The following is a 21,978-nucleotide window of genomic DNA, read 5'->3' on the forward strand; positions in this document are numbered from 1 at the left end:
TAGAAACATTGCTGGCGTCTGTTGGGATCACCGGGTAAGTAATAGTGAGGTTAGACGCAGGGTATTAGGGAATGATGGTAAATCAGTTGATGAGGTTGTGAGTCTTCATCGACTGAGATGGTTGAGCCACGTGTTGCGTATGCCTGAACACCCATTACTACGACGTGCAATGCTAACCGGTGTTGGGGATGGTTGGAAGAAAGTTAGGGGTGGCCAAACCAGAACGTGGCATCAGTGCTTGAAGTCACTAACTTGTAGTCTGAGCCATGTTGGTAGATGCAGACTACTTGGTTGGGGTCCGCGCGACTATCGTAACCAATGGCGTGAGACTCTGTGTGACATGGCTCAGAATCGATCACAATGGCGTAGGTGTATACACTCTCTGTCTTCCCTTAAACTAAGAGATTACAATCGCTTCATATCTTTCTTCCTACGTGCGAAATCTTTCTTCCTGTACTATATCCTTATATACAATCTTTCTTTTATATATTATCACCATTGACTTAACTACTTTTATGAATCCGGTGTTCATCTTGCTGTGCTAATGCGGTATGGCAACTTGGACTGATGCATATATGTGCCTGGTCCTATGTTGTAACTGACTGACTGACAATACATAGTGAGACTAGATGGTGGTTGGAGGTAGTCGACAGGAAACTCTGGACACGGGTTTCGTGCTACTTGGCACTCGTCAGCAAGGTGTACCTGTAGTCTTGAGGGAACTGGTGCTTCCTGACGAATTCGATCCCGTGTCACCCAGCTTCACAGTCAGAGACGTCACCACTGAACTATCCGAGCCGCGACCGACCTCCTGTAGGACTGAGATGTAATCACAATTGATTGATCACTGGGTGGTGATCAATGTCATGCGTGGGTTTCCTGTCGACTACCTCCAACCACCATCTAATCTCAATATATAGTGCGCGCAGTGTCGAGTCACCTAGACTGGTGGCTACATTGCAACATGATCGATAGCAATCGATCTGCACTAATAAGGACTAGACACGCATGATATTGATCGCCACCCAGTGACCAATCAATTGTTACAATACATAGTTCAATAGTTATTGACTTCATAGATTGATGTCACATCTTCGTTTGATTGTCCCGCTTTAACCTTTACATACATACATATACAAACATTCACTTTTTTTTCTCTCTAAAATTCTATCATTATTACCAAGTGAAAAGAGTTGAAATAAATGATCATAACTTCCTTCATAATTACAACAGACATACTATTATTGTTAATCATCATTTCATTTCATTTTAAACGAGAATGTATCATTTGGATCATGTATCAAGGCACACACTTTAAAATAGATGATAACAACAACAACAACCAAAAAAAGAGATAGATAGAAAGAAAGAAATGTAATCATTGTAATAAATTGATGTAAACATACACATAATCAAATATAAGAATAAAGAGTTATGTGTGAAAAGGTTAACAAACCAATATAAACAGTAAATAGGAAACAATGTGATTCGATTCTAATAATCACTTTCATAAATACATTCATAGTATAAAATGAACTATGAGATGGTTATGAGAAGGGGGTGGAAAGGGACAAAAGAAAACAGTTTAAAAGATAAAAGCTAATAAAGAAAGAAATTAAAAATTGTGTATAATACATGACTTTATCATTTAAATATAACTACTAATGCTTGTATTCCATGGCAGTAATAATAATGTGTCATTTGTTCAGACGGTAGTTTTCTCACACACACACACACCCTCTCTCTCTCTTCATCAATCAAACAAACAAACTGATTATTAAGGATACAATTCATGTCAATTAGTAAATATATATATATATATATATATATATATATATATATATATATATATATATATATATATGGCTAACAGTTTACAAAATATGGAATAATTAAAAAATAAACAAACCAATATAAAATTAATTAATGTCATGCAGGCAACAAAACTTGTAATCATCACAATTAAAAAAGAATGGTAATTATAATAATGATAACGATTATTATCCATAACAGGAATTAGTGGGGAAAATTGTTTTAACAAAAAAAAAAAAAGAAAACCAGCCGAACTCATCATCATAAACAGCGTGTACACACCACGGCCTCACTTAATACGCATAACCAGTATACGGTGTATATCATACAGAGGGGGAGTGTATGTAAGTAGGCCTGTGCTCCTCCACAAGGAGTAACAGGTATAAGTATGTTTGTGTGGCAGATACGTACAGATATACACAAGCATGTAGATTGATAAATTGTATATTTGTTGACCAACTGTCAGCTGTCTTGACTCTCTCTCTCACTCTTAACACATAACATAAATAATACGATATACACAAAAAGAAAACTGATTGGGTTATAATAGTAGAAATTGTCTTTTGACGTTAATTTTCACAATTTACATTATCGTCAATACTGTTTGTATTATTGACTAAAGTAGAAGATTGTGATTTTAGTAACGAATTATTATCATTATTATCCTTAACGGTATTTTCGATAGGAGTAGTAGTCAAATCATTGACAATACTAAGCGACGACAAAGACTGATCATCAATATTACAATGGTTGGTTAGTTCAGATGGTGATGATGACGATGATGAATCGACAGTTTCAATTTCGTCGAATCCAGTCGCCGTCACTGTTGTTGTTGATGATGGCAGTAGTTCAGTTTGAATATAAGCTGGATTATTATCATTACTATTATTATTCTGTTTAACTTTAATATAATAACATTGAAACGGTTTACTCCTTGTTGTTATCTTCAATGTATCCATAGCTTCATAGGCATAGAATTTCACATCAGTATCAGAATCTTCAGCTAAACGAGTTAAACAAGATTTAATTTCATTTTCAATATTTTTCTCTTCTAATTGTGAACCTAAATTGCTAAGTGCTTGAGCGACCTATCAATTATAATAAATAAAGTAATAATAATAATAATAATAATAATAATAATAATAATAATAATAATGAGTAACAATAATAATAACAATGACGATAAGCAATTTGAATCTTATTATTTTCGCATTGACTCAATCGTCACTCTTGGTTATAAGTCACCTTAGAATCTAAATATGAAGGTTAATAAAATTACCACTTAGTTGTTTACATGATGATGGATTCAATGGAACCCTCTAACTACTGTGCCACAGCTCCGAAAACCAAATTAAATTGGTTAGGATTTTAGGATTTTTGTGTCATGTCAAACTATCGTCAACTATTGGTTGGGAAAATTACGCGGACTTCAAGCGGATAGTATGCACGCGCACACACAGCTCAGTCCAAAAATCGATAATTTAGTGGACTAATGTCATGTCTAGGTTCGATCTCCTTTTAGTATACTTTCAACTTACTCCAACACCAAGTATCCCGCGTCAGTTTGGGCACCCGAGCAGTATCACAGCCCACACACACACACAAATATAGTATGGCGCATATATATTTGGTGCCCTCTTGTACAGATATTTATGTGTTGAAATAAATAAATAAAATCCCGCGTCGAGGTAGGCGGTGGTTGGGTATACATAATGTGTCCCAATCACCTCAGTCGATGAAGATTAACTACCTTATCAACGGATTTTTTTATCTTTACCAAGTATCATGTGTCTAATTTCAGCGTTGCCTATTTAGTGGTCCGAACATACCCACTCAATACTTCCAGAGCATCTACAGTCAGACACTAATAACCTACGATAATAACCTGTTTTTAAAAACCACATTTCACGGCCATTAATACAGTTAGTACACTTGAACAATACTAATAACAATATCAACTAGTGGACATTTTCGACATCTCCACATCTACTTAAAAGCTACCACATATGAAGACTGTTGAATGAAAACAGGAAACCTTATAATTATTGACGTTTTAGGTTCGAATACCGGCTCCAACTAATTCGGTTTGGATAGTTGCCTAGAGCTAAGTTCAAGTGTGGTTTAAAGTCAAGCAATCGGGTTCGTACTTCGTTGAGTTACACAACTTAGTCATATTATTTTTTCACAAAGGAAAGAAGCACCTGCAGAAATGAAATTGTAATTACTTGTCGTAGTAGTGTAACGATCTTATACACAAACGCCTTTAATTGGAGTGTAGTGAATAAGGATATTTTTCATAGCGATTTAAATTCATTACTGGAAGGATAATGAATGAGACTTACTCCCTGAGTGTAAATAAATAATTAATACAGACATTTTCGATTATTGTTGCTTTTGAATAAAAATTTTGAGCAGGCTCCTCTGTGCGCAATCCAAACATTTGTCGTTCAGAAGTGATTAGACGTGAACAGTTCAATTACCGAGATATTTTCATTAATCTCAATTCATAGACTAGTCTACCTACAATTGAAGCTAGCAGTATCTCATCTAAATCAGGTTAGATTAATCCGAATTATCGCCAACCTATTAAGTATTGATAGCTTAATTATAACTGAACATAACATCAAACAGTAAACTGATTAATATATCTGTGAAACTTCAGTGACTGAGGTAACTTACATATGTGATAGGTAAGACCACAAATCGATTACCCTAATAAGTAATGCTTCGTTAGCATAGGAGAGGATAGAAATGTTTAAACTGAAATACGGATACCACTAATGATTACTGGTCCAGTTACTGAATGAAATCGCAAGCTTTGTTATTATGTTCGATAAGATCTTATGTGACTATTCAAAATTGATTGAATAGTAGTCCAGATTCATTTGTATCCTCCTGTTAATTTCGAATTTCAATTCATATATTTATTTCATTTGCTTTCTCTGAATTATATTTAATGTCTCTATTAAAGTTGGACAGTGACTAACAGTAGAACTCAGGACGCCCATTTTGTTCCATTTTAAAATCATCATCCAGATAAACCTGTATATCGGCGTTGATTTTCATGTTGAGACTTGAACATAATATACTTTTGGCTCCAAACGCCAATACACTATCCATGAAAACATATAGTCCAGATAACCACCGGTTTGTGTAACGAGTAAAAAATTTTATTAATAAGTTTACGTATCTTCCCGTTGTTAAAGTCTCAGTGTAAACATTAACATCAGTATGCAGATACATGTAGATAACGGGCCCCTCAATAGTGGGGTGGGAAATACATCCAGAGCTCCACTAACTATCTTCACTAAATGACAATATCGAGCTAATCCGCTCAGAATCTGATCAATTGTAATCATTAAATCCAACAACAACAAAAGTATAAGGTTTGACAAATATATATTCCTTATACCTAAATTTCTTTCTTATTACATTTATAATACAATTTACTTTGAATCATTTTGATTTCTACATTCTTGTCAATTGACTTGCTTCATTATATTCATACATGTGACGATGGTGTTATACAAATATGAACTGAAACATACACTGTTTTTAATGATAAATTTTACAGGTTGATTAAAATTACTATTTTACCCTATTATAGTAATAATAATTGAATAGAGTACCTCATGAACTATTCTTATCAACCATTAACATAAAACACTAATGTGATAATGATATAGATAATATGAATTTACTTACTTTAAACCGAACATTAGGTACATTATCTGTATGCATTGATAAAACAGTAGGTAATAAATACTGACAACAAATTGTTGGATTGACAACTTTACACAAACTTATAATACTTTGTAAACAAATCATACGATAAAGATAATTTTCATCACGTGACAAGTGGATAATCTATAAATTGTTAATTGTAAAATAAAAAGCAAAAATAATGATATATATGCATATGGGCTGTAGTAATCATCGATAAGTATTTATTGAGATTATAAACCGATCAATGTTAGGCCAGTATTGAAAACCTAGAAGTATTGAACTAGTTTCGACAGTTAATTCTTGGAGTTCTAGTGAGAAAACCGTGACCAGTGGAATTCAACCATATCAAGTATGAGGCAGTTACCCACAGAAGACAATAGAAGATGGTTGAGTAATTTTGTGGATGGGTTGAGGTTATACACTAACACTGTTGGATGATGGCTCAGTGCTCGTGTGAGTGACTGAAGGTTTCGGGTTCGAATCCTACGTGCGGAATCGTGAATTTGTACTGTTAATCATTGTGTAATGTAGCAGTTTAAAAATTTAAATTATTTGCTGATGAATCACTTGTTCAATAGCTTATCATTGTGCACTTACTTTTACAAGGGGATAGCGAAATTGGGAAGTAGAAAAAAGGTATTAGTTTCAGAATAAATACTCGATTGAAGACTGTTTGTTCAGGAAAAACAATCTTCACTTTACACATGAAACGGATAACCAGTAGAAATCGATAAGTCTACATTATTCAGTACCTTTGACTTCATTTATCAATTTACGTGTCATGTGATAGACATAAATTAGAACAGAGACACGAGTACATTTTTATATTGCTGAGTACATTCTAAAGAGTTAGAGACTACATATTGCCACGAAAGTACACAGTTCAATACCTCGATATTTCATTGACAGTGGGGATATTACAGAGGTTTATCAACTATTCGAAATCACTAACGAATAAAAAAGCAACTTCTTTACGCTTCTCTGAAGTGATAGCAAATTAAAAATCCACATTAAATGTAAGTACTCAAAAAGAGACAGTTGTTAATTTATCACTGTCATGGTAAATTCATAATTTTGATTAAATCATTTCCAATTATCACTATTATTTGCCTTTTGCTATGCAACCTTCACTTAGTTACTGAGAAGTCGGGTCGAGTGTGAGGAACGTGTAAACCGAGAACAATGGAAGATGGTCACGAAATATCGTGGATTGATTGAAGTTAGACTTGTACACCATTGGATTCCAGCTCAGTAGTCCACAGGTCAAGCATTCACGTATGGATACGGAGGTTTTGGTCCCCGATGACGGTCGTGGGTGAGTAGCGGTGGGGAGTCCCATATTAATCATTGTTTTTTCTTCAGTCGAATTCGTAAAGAGAGCTAACTGTATTTTTTATTATCTCTCTTATTACAACCTAGTCACTATTAATGCTTCGTATTTTTCGAACACTTTATTGTCGCTGAAAAATTTTCAAATCAAAACATGATTGAACAGGGACGTAATTATGTTCCAAATAAATATGATAAAATGAGTTTACTATATTATTTATTTGAACACATAGATATTGGTACAAGGAGGCACCAAATACATATTCGCCACACCAATCTCATTTGATTTTTGCGAGGGCTGTGATACTGCTCGGGTGCCCAAACCGAAGCAGGTGGTTTTCTTAGGGGGCCACACCCGGAGCCTTTGAACGAGAGTAAGAATTTTAATGTGAAAAACGTTAGTATATTTATAATTTCACAAGACAAAACTTCACAGTCTTCTCCAATAATCCGCTAGAGCTAATTAGCTAAGATATGGCTAGTCAGCCTGTCCCAACACAACTCTACACGGAACATGCTTTAACCCAATCCATATTCCGTCAACAGTATTAACAAAGAGAGGAAATTTCGTATTTACGTTTTGTTGCGAATTCTTGTCAACTAGGGAACTTGATATAAACCAAACATTACTGAACAACGGCTTAATTCTAAAATAATAAGCTTTATATTAACATAAATCCACGACCCCACCATAAATAGAATGCAGAATTTCCACGTCCTTCAGAAGGCGGGTTATCTTCAAACTGCTGAAGTTAGAGATGTGAACCGCCCCCAAATGCCCTGGTATGGCCGAGAGTGGGGAGAGTCCACTCTCCCTCTTGAAATGCTCTCACATGGTCACGTGTATATAGCCTCTGCCAGCGAAGTACTACTCATTGCCTTCTCGTCGCACCGGTGTTGTTTACGAAATTGAGAGGACGAAAAGCGAATATCCGGCACTTCATCCAGGTTGGTGGACATGGAGAGTTCACCTAGGGCATTCGGAAAACCCTGATTGCAAACCAATGGTGCACATGGGCTCCAGTATCCTGAAGGAACAAATGGCGTATGAACCAATCGTTGATCACCGGTTATCATGGGACTGCATCTCCTTACGATGCTCCACTGCCTTGTGGGTCAGACCTTCAGGTCGAAGGCTCCAGGTGTGGCCCCCTAAGAGCACCACCTGCTCCGGTTTGGGCACCCGGGCAGTATGACAGCCCTCACACATATCAAATGAGATTTGTATGGCGCATATGTATTGGCGCTTCCTTGTACCAGTATCTATGTGTAAACACATACACATAGATGTGAACCAATGAACTCTATCATGAAAAAGGTGTTTTTCTCTGAAACTGGAAAGTCCAAGTGGGGTGTAGATATGTTCAGACTGTTCTATGATTTCATTGGTTTGCTTTAAATAGTAGTTTACCGGTTTAAATTAAGAGACTTTATTCTAAAGTTATCCATACGTTTGATTCCACACAGTTAATCTCATTCATACTATTAAATATAATAAGAACGAAATCAAGAATAATTTTCTGATATTATTAATTTTATTGTGAAAAAAAACCAGGTGAACGATATTAGATTACGTAGTAAAATGAGTGATTCAAATTATTTGCTGCTTGTTAAGGCAAACATCAAAGAAATAATTAAGCCTAAATACTTAATTAACTCTTCCTTACCTTCACAGATTATGTTATTAATACAGAAAACTGATCATTTCAGTAATATCTCATTAATTTAAAAATAACTAAGTGATGAGCGCCGCATAAAATAAAATGTGTGAAGGAGGAGCGAGATATTGTCTGGTCTTCATTAACCGATTATCTTAATCTCACACGATTACATAATGTTGGCTGTTATCCGATCGCTTTGATTGTTAACCGTAAAAGTACACCTTCAGAATATATATATATAACATTATATTATGTGCTTGCTAAATTATTGGCTCGCTCTTTTTTGTTCTTCCCTACTCCAGATTCTTGCGATCATACTGCTCTAAACACTCCCACTCCCCCAGCACACAGTATACTTCATTTGGGTTAGACACACAATTACCATAAGTTTAACGTTTCACCTGTATTACCAATTTATTTTATAGTTATTAATAACTGGTTATATCATTTGGTCTTCATTACTGGGTAGAGATGGTTAAAAATTAGTTCCTCATTATCAAATGGAACAATCAGATAGTATCATTAGCCCAATGTAAACGTATGGTCTATAACCGAGTATATGGTCACCTATATTGTTACAAATAATTAACAAGTCTAAAAAAATTGTATTGACGTTACGAAGTTAAAATTATAGAAGCTACCTCCGATCGAATGAAAATTAAACAACTGAACAGTATTATTGATCTTCAAATAGTGAGTATACCTTATAAATAGATATAATATCCATGAGATTCTAACTGATTTATTCTTATGAATTACGGCTATTTGATGAGATATTTTAAGAGTAAATACAGAACCGTACATGATTTAGCATAACAAATAGTGTATTAGATTGTACAAAATCTTCAGTAAGATATGTGACAGATCCAATTAAGTGACACTAAAATTGAGTTTCAACTCAAGAAAATAATTTAAATGCATCGTCCTAACTAAGAGACCCAAAGCTTATGGACTCAATCTCTGATAGTGTCTCAGATGTGCAGTTTTGAGGAGTCCTATAACACAATAAAACAGCTGTCCAATTATGTTTCTAGTTTATAGAACAAGTTTGAAACAACCACAGAAAACCAAGAATCACTAGAAAGCCCTTTCACCCTAGTATAAAACTTCTCAACAGTGTGTATCCCCGGCCACACCGAGGATCGGGATCAGATCCAGGACCCTTATGTTTTGAAACAAGTGTTTAACTCTTAAACAATTGAGTTATTATCCGATAATTTACTTTAATCAGTTCGTATTGTTATAAAACCATTTGCCAAACCAAATACTGAGTAACTACCTCACACTTAACAAGTCACAGTTTCTTACTAAGAACTCCCAGAATTACCAATGATCTTTGATTTTTTTCATTTTATTATCAATATTCCCATATAGCAAACTAAATTCCAATGAAACAATCTTCATCAAAAAAAGTTTTTTTTTAACTATTTATCTATGATAAAACAATATATTACATAATAAAAGAGTGTAATTATGAAGAATATATACCCCTTATTACTTACTTTTGGTATAAAGTATTGACTAGCCCATTCTGATCCAAATTTTTTACATAAATTTACAAGATTTTCAACAGCTGCTTCTCTAATTGCATAAACTTGATCAATAAGCCATGATAAACATAATTCAATTAGTTGATTATTAAAAAATTCTAAACCTAATTGTTCCGCTAATAATGGCATATATTCAATAATAGCTAAACGAACACGCCATTTTGGATCTTCAGCTAATTGTATAATAGCTGGTAATAAATTAATAGTTAAATGATCAATTCCAATAATTGAATTAACTTGTTCTAAATTTGAAATTACATTTAAACGAACTTCTGGATTATCATCATTTAATTGAGCAAGAAATATAGGTAATAAATGTTCAATTGTTAAATTTTTACCAATTAATGGAGCTAAACCAAGTATAGCATTAGCTAATGAAGATTTTACATGAGTATTTGATTCATTTGTAAGACTTTTAATTGCTGGTAATAATTGTAACATAATTATATCATCTTTTGATGCTAAACCATTATTATTATTATTATTATCATTGAGATTATTGACTGAATCAAATTTCTCATCAATTTCCATCATTTTATTATCTAATGTTATTGTTGTAGAAGAATTTTTACAATCTTTTGTATCAGAATTAGTAGTTTTATTAGTAGTATTTATATCAGCATCAATTGGTAAACCTAGTAGACATTTGGCAAATGCTTTTACTTTTCCAGCAGCAAATGCTCGTACTTCAGCTTCTTCATCATGAAGTAGTTTCATGAAGAAAGGCTAGATATTTAGAATAATTTTTAAAAAAAAAAAGTAACGGAATGAATATGATTGAAAAGTTCAGGTTGAAATAAGAGATATTTTTGTGCAAAAAATTAAGCAAATAGATATAATTTATAGCAAACTATACGAGATACATGTCAACAATGGACCATTCTATAACAACAACTCATGTATTTCAATGTACAAAGTATGTACTTGACCAATCTTACAATATTACATTTTTATTCTTAATACTGTTCGGATAAAGAATTAGTACAGAAGTGATTAAACACTTCATATTCTTAGGAATGATTGTATCTTAAACTGGGAATCCAGTTGTAACAAATCTACAGTTGACCTTTTGTGAAACCAGAGATTTAAACTAAATTTAATCTATTTTATGGGTTAGAGTTATGATGTTTGAAGTCTCGAATCACATTATGATACAATCTTTTCTATCCTTCTATATATTTACCATACAACTATAAATATGAATGTACAGCTTAAGTAAACGATTTTACATAACTATTATTCAATTATTATTGTGACTTTTATGTTTTTCGTTTTTCTTCATGTCTGTCTAGCGGACAATTATTTTCTATAATTCTGATACGTAAATTATTTTCATCCTTCTATTTTTCTCAAACTCCCTGATTATTACACAACCTCATTTGAGATTTGGAATCTCGAATCACTTTATGATGTAGTCTTTTCTGATTTTTATTCTTTAAAATACTTAATAAACTATTTTGTTATCCGGCTGATACAATCGAATATACTAAAAGGCCTAGTAATAGAATCCGTAACTCTTTATCATTAGTGAAACGATCTCATTCAAAATCTTCTCTATATGAATTACTTGACCAGTACATTTTCGAGACTCGAATAATTCACCGCAATTTGCTCGTGAACTAAGAACTCTCTCATCATTTGTTAGGTGTACTGATGCTAATCTTTCCTGTGAAACTTCCTCAAATATGCTTACAACTTTAAATATTTTCTATTCGACTAGTGAAATCATAGTAAAATCACGGTGTAACCATTATTATTACTGAACTCACTTTCCAACCGTTGCTACTAACTTAACGTGGTCGGACTTGCCTATTGTGCCTATCGGGTTATACTTGCTGGAACAATCAATTCTCAAGGTCCTACAATGCCAGATAAATCAGTTTAAGAACGGTAAGACTAAAAGCAACAAACGCAAGTTCTGAGGGTGAAGTTATACTGCTGACTGTACAGAGATGTGACGGCAGTAAAGTGTTTCCCTTCAGACAACCAGTATGAGAGATGTGCCATTCCACAAAGTAAGGTTAGGGTTAGAAAAAGTCAACTCTAAAAACGCACACCTTGTCTTATCCCACGGATATCCGTTTCCGGTGGTAAGGTCTCATAAAGTACGGAGCTAACACGAAAATTACGCACAAAAATGTCGTGTGTGACCGACCTTAAGCAGTCGTCCCTTGGGCACTGCGGTCACGCTCTCAGGTCACTAAGACCATCCCTGGTCCAATTTCCTTTTCAGGTACCTCCAGAAGAACCGTTCCACGGTGTGGGCAACTGGGAAGTGACAACAGCGCTCATACCTCTAACAGCACTCAAGACCATTGAGGATGTTCCGACCATTTTCGTCTCCGAAGGATTGCTGAAATTCAGTGGCAACACCATGTTAGCAATGCAGAGGTTCGGAAACATGTGTCTGGGAACAGTGATGATAATTTAATTGGTGTCATCATCTTGAAACACCTGCTCCAGTGACTTAGACATGAGCTACGAATGTCTTTTCCCTAGCGACTTTTACATTATGCTCTACTTGCTGACGCTCGGACTAACTGGATAAGGTGGTGGTTGGTTTATGACACGGTCTTGAGGTATGAAAGAAATGTGTACAGGACTGGCTTTTGTTAGTTAAGACCATCTGTTTGTGATCTTAGGAATGATGCAACACAGTGGGTTGAGACGTTATTGAAAATGGATCAGAATAGAAGCCAGTGGGCATTCTGATGTAACTTTCTTCTACTTTTTTCATAAAAGTGAGAGTAACCCCTCTAACTGAAAGATTCCTTTCTGGTTATATTTCTCCCAACTGAACCGCTTCACCCATCATTATTATTATTTCGCTCTCACATACTAATTCCCATTTATTTTCGTTGTTCTTTTTTATTATACCCACTTTCTTTTCTCTATCTCTTCACAATCTCATTTCCAATAAATCTATTCTTGTTACACCTCAATGAGTAGGAAAATTGTATTTCTGACGTTTCGTAACTTTATATAAGCCACTTCTTCAGAGTAAATAAATAATATTCTAATAATATTATCTAAACTTTTGTTAATTTAGCTCGATCATTTAATTACTCTGAAGAAGTGGCTTACATTAAGTCATTAAACGTCAGAAATACAATTTTGCTACTTATTGAGATATAAAAAAAGATATTTATCATAAACTCTCTACCTAATGTTCAATTTATTTGAAATTATCAAGTCTAACCTTAGTACTGATACCTATAAACTCATTAATAATCGAATTAAATTATCCAAGTGCAAATGTAACTGGTACAATCATCGAATATTTAACAAACGTTGTATAGACAAAATCGTTTCTATTTTGTGGCACGTATATATTCTGGTACCCCCTTGTGCCAATGTTTATCTGTTCAAATAAGTAATAAAAGCTAGTACTTATAAGGCAAAGCTGCAATTACAGACCCAACATCTCTGACTGTGACATAATAAGCTGAATTCCATGGAGGGCAACAGCACCCTGCAGATTGTAGAAGGGTATTAATGTTGGTCTCAGCGACCTGGTAGCGTGACCGCAGAGCCCAAGGGACAACTACCTGAGGCCGGCCGCGCACGACCTTTTTGTGGGAGATTTTTGACGTGTTAGCTCCGTTCTTTAAAGGGCCTTATCGCTGGAGACGGAGATCCGTGAGGTAAGGTGAGGCGTGATATTTTCATAGCCGACCTTTCTAATCCCTTCCTTCCTTGTGAGAAGGCAGCATCTCTGCAGATGCTGGTTGTCCGAGGGAAACACCCTGCTGCTATCACACCCATCTATAGTCAGCAGTACGACTTCGCCCTTAGACCTTGAGTTGTTGCTTTTAGTTTTACCATTCTCCAATCGACCTCCCTGGTATGGTAGAACCTACAGGAACATATGTTCCGGCCAATATAGCTCGGTTGGGTCATCACGATAGGCAAGCCCGACCACCACGTCAAGGTAGAAGCTACGGTCGGGCTAGATAAGTCTTGTTGAAAAGTAAAATTTTCAGTAAAAGCTTTGAATCTAAGGTCTAGTGTCAATTAACTTCAAACATGTGGGAAACCATGAAACTAAGACGAAATCAGAAACAATCAACAGTTATTATATTACCAAACTATACGAATGTATTATAGGACAAAAGTTAGAATCGTAACCAGATTGCTGAGTAAATTAGTTGAGAACGAAAATAACAATATGTTGATAATTATTGTGTTGTAATCTATTTAAAGTTTTAAAAAAAATTAAGGCACTTGAAAACTCCCCAGTGCTAAAAATAGAAATCATTAGTCACACTTCATGAATGATAGGTAACTTTCGCATTGGGAATAGACTATACGCCAACATGGAATACCAGATATCAGACCACAGGATTTACAGCATAATGCTCCATGCATATAATCCGAAGATTATACAATACAATGGGGAATTCAAAATGACAGCCATTAATCACAACGATTGATGCCTAACCAACCAACTCGATTGTACTTTAACCTTTAATGTATGATAAATGAATGATTTGAGATTTCGCATATCAACTATACTAGTGATCAGATAAGCTAAGAATTTTATCAGAACAGCTGGCTTGAATTAGCAAACAATATGAATACGAAAAAAGCTATTTGACCTAAATGAAAGATTTATGCAATGTGTGTGGGTTAAACTGATGGTGTCAGTAGTTGAAAGATGTAAAAAGTACATGAACACAGTGAATCTGTATTTCTGGATTTAATTGGCCAACTTAGAAAATAGAGTAAAATACAGCTCTCACTAGTTAGGAGTGTTCACAATCAACACATTCATCACACTAACATAAAATTCATTATCAAAGACATGTAAATGTAGTTGTATATGTGGATTGCGTGATATTATGTTTGTACAGATAGAATGGATAATTTAGCGACGCTATCATTTCTATAAAATACACGAACAACCATTACCTTCAGTTTTAATTATCATTTGACCCCAGTTATAAATTTTTTTTAAATTTGAAATGGTAGATAGAATATTAAAAGTATATCCGAAAAGTCTACCTTACATTGAAGATAGCTGATAACATAGAAGATTACTAACTTACTACCAATCGTTCACGTGAAACTCGTAAACCCATAGCTGTCTGAATTTCTGTAAATTTATCGGCTACAACACATCGAACACGCCAAGATCTATCAGTTGTAGCTTGTTGGATGAGATCAATTAAATAACCTTCAGATTCTTCAGGTCCCAATGCTTGTGCCAATTGAACAATCGATTCGACTGCCATAAGGCGTACAGACTCTTGTTCATCATCAACTAGTCGAACAAATAAGGGAATAATTATAGTAATAATATAACTGCGTTCTTTCTCAGGGTCTAGAGTAAAGTCATCAGATTGAAGAGGATTTGCAAGAGTCGACGATTTTTCAGCTACGCTATCATTAGTCAAACGTTCATCAGCAGCAACTCCACAACTAAAATGACCACTGTTCAAACTAACCACTTCATTTGTTAATATTTTTGATTCAGTGATAGAAGTGGTCATATTACTTGAATTATGCTCAGATATCTGACTTGATTTTTCTCCATCAGCACTAGGTTTCTCGGAAGATTGACCTACTGACATGGCTAGTGCTAGTTCACCTAGTCGAGCAGCGACTGCTCTTCTGACCATCGGTGTTTCATCCCTATATAAATTCATAAAAATGTGTAATTTAACAAGTATCAATAGTCAGTAAAACCGGAAACACAAAATAAATTGAAGTGATATTAAATGGCATGCAATGTAATATATCGTAAAGCCAGCCCAGAATAATGTGCACGCCTTTGAGAACCCAATAAATATAGGTTGGTGGATTTAGTGAATATCTCGCTTAGCATATTTTCCTTAGACATTAACTTGTATGCTTTACAGTTTACTGCATGAGAGGAGGGAGTGGCCCCCTAAGAAAACTACCTGCTTCGGTCTGGGCGCCCGGGAAGTGTTTCAGTCCTTACACAGATCGAATGACGAAATGAGGCGCATATACACTTGGTGCCTCCTTATACCAATGTTCGTGTTTAAATAAATAAACAAATAAATGAGTCTGTATGCAGTCATTGGGTTGTGTTTATCCTTCTACATAATTTCGCGTTTCTGGTCAGTTACACCAGTCACTCACAAATACGATACAGAATGTGAATCTGAAAACAAATAACCAAAAAATATCGTACAGAAGATGCATGGTTTGCAAAAAACGAGAGCTACAATAGTCTGTTTCGCTCATTCGTGGCGGTGGATCAGCGGTTAATGCGTCCGATTTCCAGCCACTAAGTCACAAACTCGAACCAAGTTTCCCCTACTTTGACTTCGTAAACCAGATAGTATTCCTATCGCACACATCTAGTGTGACTTAAGGCCAAGCAAACAAATACGTACCTGGTTTGTTAGTTAATAATAATAATAATAATAATAATAATAATAATAATAATAATAATAAAATTTGTAATGGTAATATTCAGACACAATTCTACAATTCAGTAGTTTATTAAAAATACATTATACTTGTAGTGTAAGCGAGAAGTATATCCACCAAACAAGGGCACGTATATTGTGCAGTACCTAACTCTGGATTACTTTATGATTGTGAAACGTGGACTCTGAAAATAGAAGACAAGTGTAGGCTACAGGTTTTCATCACTTATGTCTTCGAAACATTGCATGAGCTTCGTGGAAATGACAGATTGAACAACTTTAGGTTTATACATGGGAAATAGGAAGAGGTGGTAAACGGATAATGAGTTTGTCATTCTTCATCGACTGAGGTGGTTGAGACATGTTTTACGCTTACTTAACCACCGTCTACTTCGACGGCAGATGCTCCATGATATAGAAGTAGACTGGAAAGAAGCTAGGGCCACCTAATCCAAAATCTGGCATCAGTTCATCTAGTCACAAAATGTTGGGCTAAGCGATATAGTTAGAAGCAGACTACCTAGCTGGGCATCATACAACAACTGTGGCCAGTGGCTGAAGACTTTGAGTCATACGGATAGAAATCATTCACGATGGCGCAAACGTACTCGCTTTGTATCTTGAATTCCAATATTCCCACAAAAATACCTTCCACTTTGCAATTTGGAACCATATTGCTGATGTTCAATCTTTCTTATTTTCATTATTACTACATTATTTTGACCGCTTTGCAAGTCTTGTTATGTTTATCCCCTAGTATGAATATGGTATGGCAACTTGACTCAAAGCACATATGTGCCAGACTACGTCGATGATGACTGATACGTCCCAACAAAGTTAAACGAAATATCTATCTTTGAAAAAACAACTACGAAATTACTAATGTGCTAACTAGTCCTGCTGAAAGGTTAACAGAGAGGATGAGGCATATTTCAAAAATAAACATCTTTGCTTTTACGAATCACGTATTTAACTAATATTTTACGAACGAACGCTTATTAATACCATAAGCATCATGTATTTTCTATCTAAAACTGGCATTCATGTTATAAATCATGAACCGAATCCGATACATGGTCAGGACAAAGAACATTACGAAATATTGTTTCAAGTCAAGATGTAAGAGAACATCAAAAGGAAAAAGATATTAAAAATCAAAGTGAAAAACAAACAAATAACTGGAAAACTCTTATCCTGATTGTACCATGACAAAATCCAGACAGGTCCCAAAAGACTGATTTATCGTAATAGCTTATGTTCGATTGTCAAGATAACTAAGATTACAAACATGGATTTCAAAGTTTGTCCGTTAAGAACTCGTCTTCAAACCACTAAGTCTTATGCAAAAAATGAGGCTCCAGTTATTCCGGTATGAACTAACAAATGGTATATTTTAAGTCTTTACAACGTGTGCTTTAAGACCTGGTGCAAAATAGGAGTAAAATAGCACAAGATGACCAGATACAAAGTAAGATGAAGAATCTGTCACTAAAATTATTTGATACACTGCATTTTTACAATAGTTATGAATGTAGTTAGGTATTACTCCATAATCACTAATCATACAATTAAAAATGTTAATTGATAAAAATAACATTACCAGACATAAAATACAAATTTCAGGGCTAATATTAACTTACTTGGCTAGTCTCCTAAGAAAATCAAGTAATTCCCATCGTTTTGAGCTCCTTACTCTAGGATATACTACACTAAAGAGAGCGCATGCAGATGTTCGGCTTGTGAACCAATCACCAGTAGCTAGGCGATGTAACAATGGGTTGAAATATTTTTCCATTGCTTCTGTAGTATGGTCTGGTGCAAGTTTCCTGAGTGCCTCTACAGCCCTGTCACGTACAACCGTTTCTTCAACCTTTTTTCGAAAATGAAACAAAATAAACACAAAATTGCTTATCGATTCGGCTCAACTAAGCATTTTGATTTATTTCAGCTTATTTATTTTATTTATTTATTTGAACACATGAATATTGGTACAAGAGAGCGCCAATATATATGCGCCACATAAAACAATGAGAATTCGAAGAGTAGAAAAAAAAACTAAGGAGCGCAAAAGAAAAAGAGAACAATGACGAAGAGATTGGAGTAAGGTAGTGTGGTAGTAACGACGGAACGAAAAGGTACAATCAGAAGAAATCTTTCAGGTAAAGGAGACACAATCACTTTTTATGAAGAAAGTAAAAGAAGGTTACAGAAGGATCGCCACTGGCTTCTATTCTGAGCCATATCTGATAACGTCTCTAGCCACTGTGTAGCACCATCTCTCAGACCCCAACCAGGGAGTCGTGAAGGACCAACAGAAGCCAGTCCTTTGCAGCTTTCTTCCATTTCAGCTTAAAAGCACAGCATTCATACAAACTAGTTACCATAGTGAATCGGTATTTGAACGGGTCGTTTTTAAAGCATATGTCAGAAAACTAGTAGATTTTCATGCAACTAGATTTCAGTTGCACTAGCTTATGAAGACTAATAGGACTTAACGTTCTCCCAAACTGAAATGTTTGAAATGGAGTTCGAAACCATAACACAATGGCTAAATGTTAAGTACTTCAATTGCTAAGCCATAAGTAGAAGTAGAACCTAAGCAACAAGAAAAATTATTTTTCCGAGAAACTACACTCATAAATATACAATGCCGTCCACTTTTCAACCTAGTCATATAACATGGTAAGTTAGCGGTTACACTAGACGAGACCAGATGATCACCCACGATCAAACTATTGGATAGTAAAAAGGAACTCCCCTGCCAGTCTGGCATGTAAAGCCTAGAGGAGATAACCAGTATAGAATTACTAGTCAATTTTACCTTCTCAGTAACAATAGGTAGTGTTCGTAATTAGTAGTCTACCGTCATGAAAATCAGTAAAAATCAGGTTCACAGAGATGGAATTTTAAGCTTCGATTTCTTCTTACTTTCTGAGGATGTCCTGCCAAGGAGAATCAATTACTTATTTTAATGTCTATTGAAGATGTTAATGTGTGGAGGAAACCAAACGCGATTATCACCAGGCTGATTTAAACGAGTGGACTAACTGATAGTCATTAGAAATAATCATACTTGTTATAACATTAATCAAGAAGACTGGTACCATTACTTGACTGTCCAAATTTCTACACCAAAGTTTAGATTTCATAGATGGTGGGGATTTCACATTAACTCTCCGTATGCTAGGCAGGGACGTGTTAATTTCTTTTTGCGTACTGAGAACTAGACTATTACATGTTTAACACTTAATACTGAAAAATGCCCATACTGTAATAAAGCCTCCCTACAAATTATGACTACAATAATTCTACTCCACGTCAAGTAATGAGTGATAGGTGTAGTCAGACATAATCAGCGTAAACCTGACACACATGCGTTACCCCAGGTAAAATTGAAAAGATGAGTAGCAAGGAAGTCAAAACCATCGTCGTAGCAATGATGAGGATAAACCTTTAGAATATGACCCCAGAAGTTAGTGAAAAGGTATGTACGACGGTATACTCGAATTCAAAATTGGAAGATAGGAAGGAGACAATGAAAAACTTTTGAATGAATTTTGACCCTCGAACATTACAAGTAACTTACTGCTGCAAGACTCTCAAGTGGAGGAAGAAGTGAGTGGGCATACTCAGGACCGCCTACATATGGAACTAGAGTTCCGATTTGTTCTGCTAAAGTGAGCAGTACTTCATCTTCATCATATATTGTTTCTGTCAGAAACGGTATTAGTTGAGATCTGGTCTTTTCCGGGCCAAGAGCTAAGGCAATAGTAGAGATTTTGCGAATGCTATGAAGACGGACGTGTAAGTCTTCGCCACGAAGTTCTTCGATAAGTACACCGATAGGATAATCCTCATCCCTCTCACTTTCCATCAGTATCTAAACAAACAAAATTGGAGTAAATTGATCAGTTTGTGGACCATGTTAGATTACAACTTAAATAATAAAGTATACATGTATCTACTTCTAAAATTGTTTTTTTAATAGATAATGCTCTCGACCTTGGCACGACTATTAAGATTCATCATATTTCACGTCTGTTATTTCTAACGGATGTAATGCGTAGTGGGTTAAACAATCTTCCTCCAGTTTTAGTTTTAACATTGTCTTAATCTGTAAATTGTGTTGTTGCTGGTTACTACTTATTGCTTTACTTACAAAACGTGTGTTGTATGCGTTTGTTGGGTCCTCGACTTACCTTTTCTTGTTCTCTTAGCCCTCTTTACTCACGCTACTCTGTATGCTTCTGTAATACACACAGTAGCCTCTAGTTGGACGCGAACCGATACAACAGGTTTTGTCGTCAATTTCAAGTGCATTCTGTGCTCAAAAGTTGTTGGGTTAGGCTTTTGTTAATTATCTCTAAACCTTTAAAATAACTGTAGAGTTTTACATAAAGCACAAACGTACTACCGGTCAACAGTTTTAAACATTTGATAAGAACTGATACGGCATAGTGTACATCCCAGTATTGGTTGAGAATGTGGATATAAAACAAAACAAGTAAACTGGCTTGGATGCAAGGTGGGAAACATCTAGCTAATAAAAGCCTAGCCAAATGGAAAAAGGCTACAGCTGATATTTGTCAGCTTGATATTCAGTATTCACGAGTTTCTACTAAAATACTGTCATGCTTAAAGGAGATTGAGTGACAAGTTAGGTTCAATTCAGCTAAAAACCCTGTATTTTAGATTGATTCCAACAAAAAACACTACCTATGTATGAGTTTGTAAGTTCGTCTAACATAAAACCTGGAGAACGGAATTTGGCGCTATTTTGACGGACAAACTAAAACTCCACAATGCGAAAACAATCTAAGCCAATTCTGTTTTCGTATGGTCTTGAAAAATTAAGAGATAATAAAGTCAAAATCAGATACGCAGCCTTCTTCAACCCAGTACTAATAAACATGTCATGTGAATTACAATCGTTTTGGCGCCTTTTAAAAACTTACTTCATACATACGCGGGGTGGAAATATATGTAACGTTGTCAGGTCAACTTAATGTATCGTGGGCCGTTATAACAGTTACGGGTTTGTCATACTGTAATATAAATTTGACTTTTGAAAAAAATTACATTATGCTGTGAATTTTGCTATGGCAATAATTTTTTAATCACGTTGAACTGCGTTATGCTGGACATGCATTGCAGGCTGGAATTATATCCTAAGTCACAGAAATCTCAATAAAACTCGTGAACGTTTCGAAGTAAACTGCCAGTGAATAACGTTGCTGGGGAAATTAATGTTGTTCTGCAAACTATGTTTTCATGCCTAAGTTACTATTGTCCCCGATCTCTAAGCAATATTGTTTGTCCTCTGCTACTTACTTACTTACTTACGCCTGTTACCCCTCCATCTAACCTTAACCTGGGCAATCCTTTACAACTCCTCCCAGTTGCCATTCATCCTTTTCATATCTGCTTCTATTTCCTGACGTAATACTTTTTTCCGTCTCCCTCTTTTCCGCTTCCCTACAGGATCCCAGGTTAAGGCTT

General features: G+C 35.2%; 1 protein-coding gene across 1 annotated transcript; it reads right to left on the minus strand.

The window, feature by feature from the left end:
* Window positions 1–1,853: 1,853 nt before the first annotated feature.
* MS3_00009205 (uncharacterized protein) lies at window positions 1,854–21,314 on the minus strand. Its single transcript, XM_051217544.1, has 7 exons — window positions 21,196–21,314; window positions 20,066–20,359; window positions 18,120–18,349; window positions 15,127–15,712; window positions 10,031–10,804; window positions 5,518–5,679; window positions 1,854–2,900 (listed from the first exon to the last, which is right to left on the minus strand). Exons 2-7 carry the CDS (start codon window positions 20,351–20,353, stop codon window positions 2,382–2,384), a joined length of 2,559 nt encoding a protein of 852 aa, XP_051064957.1. The 5' UTR covers window positions 20,354–20,359; window positions 21,196–21,314; the 3' UTR covers window positions 1,854–2,381.
* Between the last annotated feature and the right edge of the window lie 664 nt (window positions 21,315–21,978).

Source organism: Schistosoma haematobium, chromosome 5 (genome assembly GCF_000699445.3).
Source record: "Schistosoma haematobium chromosome 5, whole genome shotgun sequence".
NCBI lineage: Eukaryota > Metazoa > Platyhelminthes > Trematoda > Strigeidida > Schistosomatidae > Schistosoma > Schistosoma haematobium.